This window comes from Tarenaya hassleriana, unplaced genomic scaffold (genome assembly GCF_000463585.1).
Source record: "Tarenaya hassleriana unplaced genomic scaffold, ASM46358v1 Cleome21, whole genome shotgun sequence".
Classification (NCBI taxonomy): domain Eukaryota; kingdom Viridiplantae; phylum Streptophyta; class Magnoliopsida; order Brassicales; family Cleomaceae; genus Tarenaya; species Tarenaya hassleriana.
This window is the reverse complement of record NW_010965451.1, coordinates 980,361-984,768: the sequence shown is the minus strand read 5'-3', so window position 1 is coordinate 984,768 and position 4,408 is coordinate 980,361. Positions and strand designations below refer to the sequence as shown.

Here is a 4,408-nt window from a genome sequence, read left to right as displayed (position 1 = left end):
TATTGAGAGATTGAACTGTTATGTTATTTGATTGATTGAATAATATAAAACGTTTTTATTCCACAAATCTTGAGAGAATATTGCAAGGTGGTCTTCCCTTTTAGCCTCCTACATTGTATGATTAAATGTATCAAAATTGGATACGATCCGAATCCACTGTTGGGAAACAGTATCAAACTCATTTACATAATTTTATGGTCCAAACAAAAGGAATATTGTATTGCTGTTTTGTTACAAATTAATGTATATATGTGAATGTGAAAAGTTATTAATGGATGAACGAAAAGGAGAGCGGTCAAAACGGTCAAAAAGAGGAATTTCGTTTTGGGTCAAAAGGAACGGTCAAAACGGTCACACAAAATTTCACTCTCAATTCATCATCATGGCTGATCTCACTCCCCTTCGTCTCTATCTCTCCCCTTATACCTATATATTTTACAAATCCATACAATTACTTCATTACCAAACTATAATTATTTATATATACACATACATGCATATGCACATACGTACATGATCATATGTTGTTACTTAATTACGTTATAAAACATATGACCAAATCTATAGAAATTAGATCATTAAAGATTCGAGCATGTGATGTATATGTGTCCAATCATATTATAAGGTGCATTTTTTTTTCAAATGGATCGTCGCCTTTTTTTTTATGCCTATACTTGTGAGGTGTCTAGTATATAGTGCTGTACCTTGTGGCTTTGGCAACTCCGTACAACGATCCATTTAATTTCTTTTTACATTTTTTTAATGTCGATCTTTATGATCATTAATATATATATTCATGAGCGAGCATGTTATGTAAAATAAAAATAAAAATTAAACCATGGTTTTTGTATCTCTAATTATTGCGATGAGAATATCAATATGTACACATCGGTTAAAGTTTATCGATGTTAATTCGTTAAAAATCTCTTTAATACTCTAATAAAAGGTTTACATAACCATATTCCAAACTCATGAAATACACTTGGCCATCAAATAATGTAGTCCCATAACTATTCGATTCGAATCCTTAGTTTTTTATTTGTATATATTGTTACTTAAAAAAATTCCGGAGTAAGAATTAAAGCAAGAAACTAAATATATCAATGAACTGAAGAATTATCATAAACCATAGAGCTTCAACTATATTCTTTCATCCAGGCTCTTTTTTAGACATTTTTCATTATAATATATATATACTACAAAACACATAATACCATTTAAAATATAACATCATCATCATCATCGTTGAAATGCCTAGCATCACACACATATATATGAGTGAATACTTATCGTGTATATATATGGTATGGATATATATTAAGAGTTAATCAAAGCCAAAGAGCACCAGCATCTTTGAGGAGAGGAATCAAGGAGCCGTTGATGTGGCATGCCATGAGAGTGTCGATGCCGCCGAGAAACTTCCCCCCGACGAAGATCGCCGGAATCGGCGACATCTTTCCGCAGCCGGAGAGGTGGAAGAGGACGGCGTGGACGTCGGAGGCGGCGGAAGAGGACGGGAGGAGGTCGAGCTCTACTACGGTGGGTCCCACGCCTAGGCCGAAGAGGAGTCGTTTCACGACGGTGCACATGCAGCATCCGCTCGTGCTGAACACCACCACCGCGTTTTCTCCGGCCAACCTCCTCACCGCCTCGTACGCCGTCGGAACTCCGGCGTTGGGTCCGTACACATCCGCCATGGCTCGGATTCCTCCGGTGGATTGATCGTCGATTGCTTGCATCTCTCTCTCTCTCTAGTTTCTTAGGGTTTCTTTTCGTAAATATTTAGGGTTTGTGGTATGGTGACTGGTCAAGTGTAAGAGTGAGAAATGAAGGGCCTTGTGTTGTGTGTATATATACACTCGATATATGTGATTTATAGTGAATTATATGTAATCAGCTGTGAGACGATATATACGTACCCACCTTCTGTTTTGGCAACGATAAATACCCACATTTATAGATGTGTATATGTCCGTGTATAAAGATGTGATCCTATTAGAGATTCATATAATATATATCTGAGATTCATATATAATCTCTAACAAATCCCTTTCTTAGAATTTCTTTTGTATCAAATTTGTCTCTCTCTATATATATAATAGAATAAACAAGACTTTAAATACATCAAATTCATTTGAAAAAAAAAACAAGTAAAATTTGTGCCCACATTATTTGTTCCTCTATATTTGCATCTTTGTAAAACACACACTCTCTCTCTCTTTGTTAAAAAAAACATAATATATATATATATAAGAGCATATATGTACATCTGTCGTTGTCTCTAATTTAATCAGAGATCGGTTTGGCAGTTGTTGAGAGAGAGAGAGAGAGAGAGTGCAGGCAAAGTCTGAAAAAACACTGAACAAATCTTTCCTCTGTTTTCTTCTCCGTCAACGTATTCCCTTGCTTATGTCGATCCACCTAATTTACCCGTTTTCCTTTTTTCCACATTTACCAAAAAGCATAACTTTTTTATTTATTTATTTTATACACACGGATATTCTTTCGAAATACCCAAATGCACCGCCAATTTGTTCATAGAACATGTATAATTTTATTGTGAAATCTATGAAACGTGAATTATACAAAAACTGCTCGTTCGTTTTAAGGAAATCATAACATTTTGAATCGATATTGTTGTTAAATTTTTAGGACATTAAGATCCATTTCGTGAGGAAGAATGTATTTACAGTACGGTAATCACTTATATGAGGCCATACCACTCCAAACAATATTATTATTTCACGTACTTTTGCCAATGGTTGAATTTGATATATATATATATATATATATATATTCCATTTTCAACTTCTTATGCACTATGATTGGCGGTGGTTTAAAACGCATGATATCTACATGTCCCAAGAGGAATATATATTTTATCTCATTTGTTTACAGCTTCATTTTCTGCTAATTTTTTCTTTAACTATTTACATGTGATTGATTGATACCTTTTTTTTATTAATGATTATTCCAAGGTTTGGAGTAATTATTATGCATTTCTGAATATATATATATATATAAAGAATTTATTAATCGTATTTACATGTTATATGAGTACCTAAATATCATGAATTTTAAATGAGAATACCGCGAAATTAGACTATGAGGATGCAAAAAACATTTGACTTTTGGTCAAAGATATCAGAAACTGAAGTCACGAGTTCTTACGTAATAGAAACTCGGAAAGCCTATCCAGTGTCCACATCAGTTTTCTGTTACAAGAACTCCTCTATAAAAAGCATGCATGGTCTTTAATTAGTTCTATTTTAATATATTTATTTTTCTATCAACGGATATTTATCTTCTGTGAAGTTATAAATCATCATATGTTCGTGTGTATATATATATTACGTTTGGTTTACTACTCGATAGCAAAAGTATGCAGAAATTCAATTAGTCATGCGAAAGGGTTTCTAATTTTATTGTTTTTATTTTTTTTTAATTTCCGAAAGTGTTTTTTGCTGTCATTCGGACATATTCGAAATTACATATTGTAGGATTCTGAAAAAGTGTAGGGGCGCCACACAACCCAGGATGTTCGTTAAATAAGCAACAACATATACATATATATATATATATGCAGGACGCTTCCCCGTCCATATCTCATATGGTATATATATATATATGTAATAGAAAATATTTGATATATTTAGATTATAAATTAGTGCAGGGGCAGCACACCACACGAATTATAAAATATCATAATTATATTAGAAATTAATGTCTCGTATATTACAAAATATTTTCTATATTCTTTGATTACCATAAATCACACGGTATTATTTCGTAATGATATATTATATAATTTGCGTGCATGTAAAATATATTTTTATTAAGAAAACCTTTTAGTTTTTTTTTGTTGCCGACGTGGAAATTGGCACGGCCCTTCATATTTTAAAATTTTGAGCGCTGGGCTCCAGAAACTGGGCCAGGCTCATTTTGGGCCTAATTTAGAAGCAATTGAGGTTTGATTAATAAAAAAAATGGCCCTTAGCTTTTTTTTATATATATATATATATATATTTTTAAAGTGATTAGAATTGATTGTTTCACTCCTTTTTCTAATTATTTTTTTTATGATTTTCAAATAATTGAATTTTTCTAGTAAGTACAATAAAAAAATATTTAGACTAGGAAACTACACATTCAATTCGAACTTCATAATTATCTAAGATTGTATGCAATTGTATTCTTTTAAGCTAAGGTTCACTCGCATGAAATTTATTTTATACCCTAAAATTATAAGTTAAATTTTATCCAAAAAGAATGTGACAAATGGATTGGTAGAAGAAGGCACTTGCAGTAAAAGTGGACATAAATAACTTTTAATTGCATTTGTTATCAAAATAGAATAGGTAAGATCACATAAAGTAATCAAAGATTCTTTAAAAATAATCTTTTTATA

The 4,408-nt window shown here is 31.9% G+C and overlaps 1 protein-coding gene across 1 annotated transcript; it reads right to left on the bottom strand.

The window, feature by feature from the left end:
• Positions 1–1,328: 1,328 nt before the first annotated feature.
• Positions 1,329–1,786, bottom strand: LOC104814309 (glutaredoxin-C9-like). Its single transcript, XM_010542290.2, has one exon. The coding sequence runs from the start codon at positions 1,737–1,739 to the stop codon at positions 1,329–1,331; it is 411 nt and encodes a 136-aa protein (XP_010540592.1). The 5' UTR covers positions 1,740–1,786.
• Between the last annotated feature and the right edge of the window lie 2,622 nt (positions 1,787–4,408).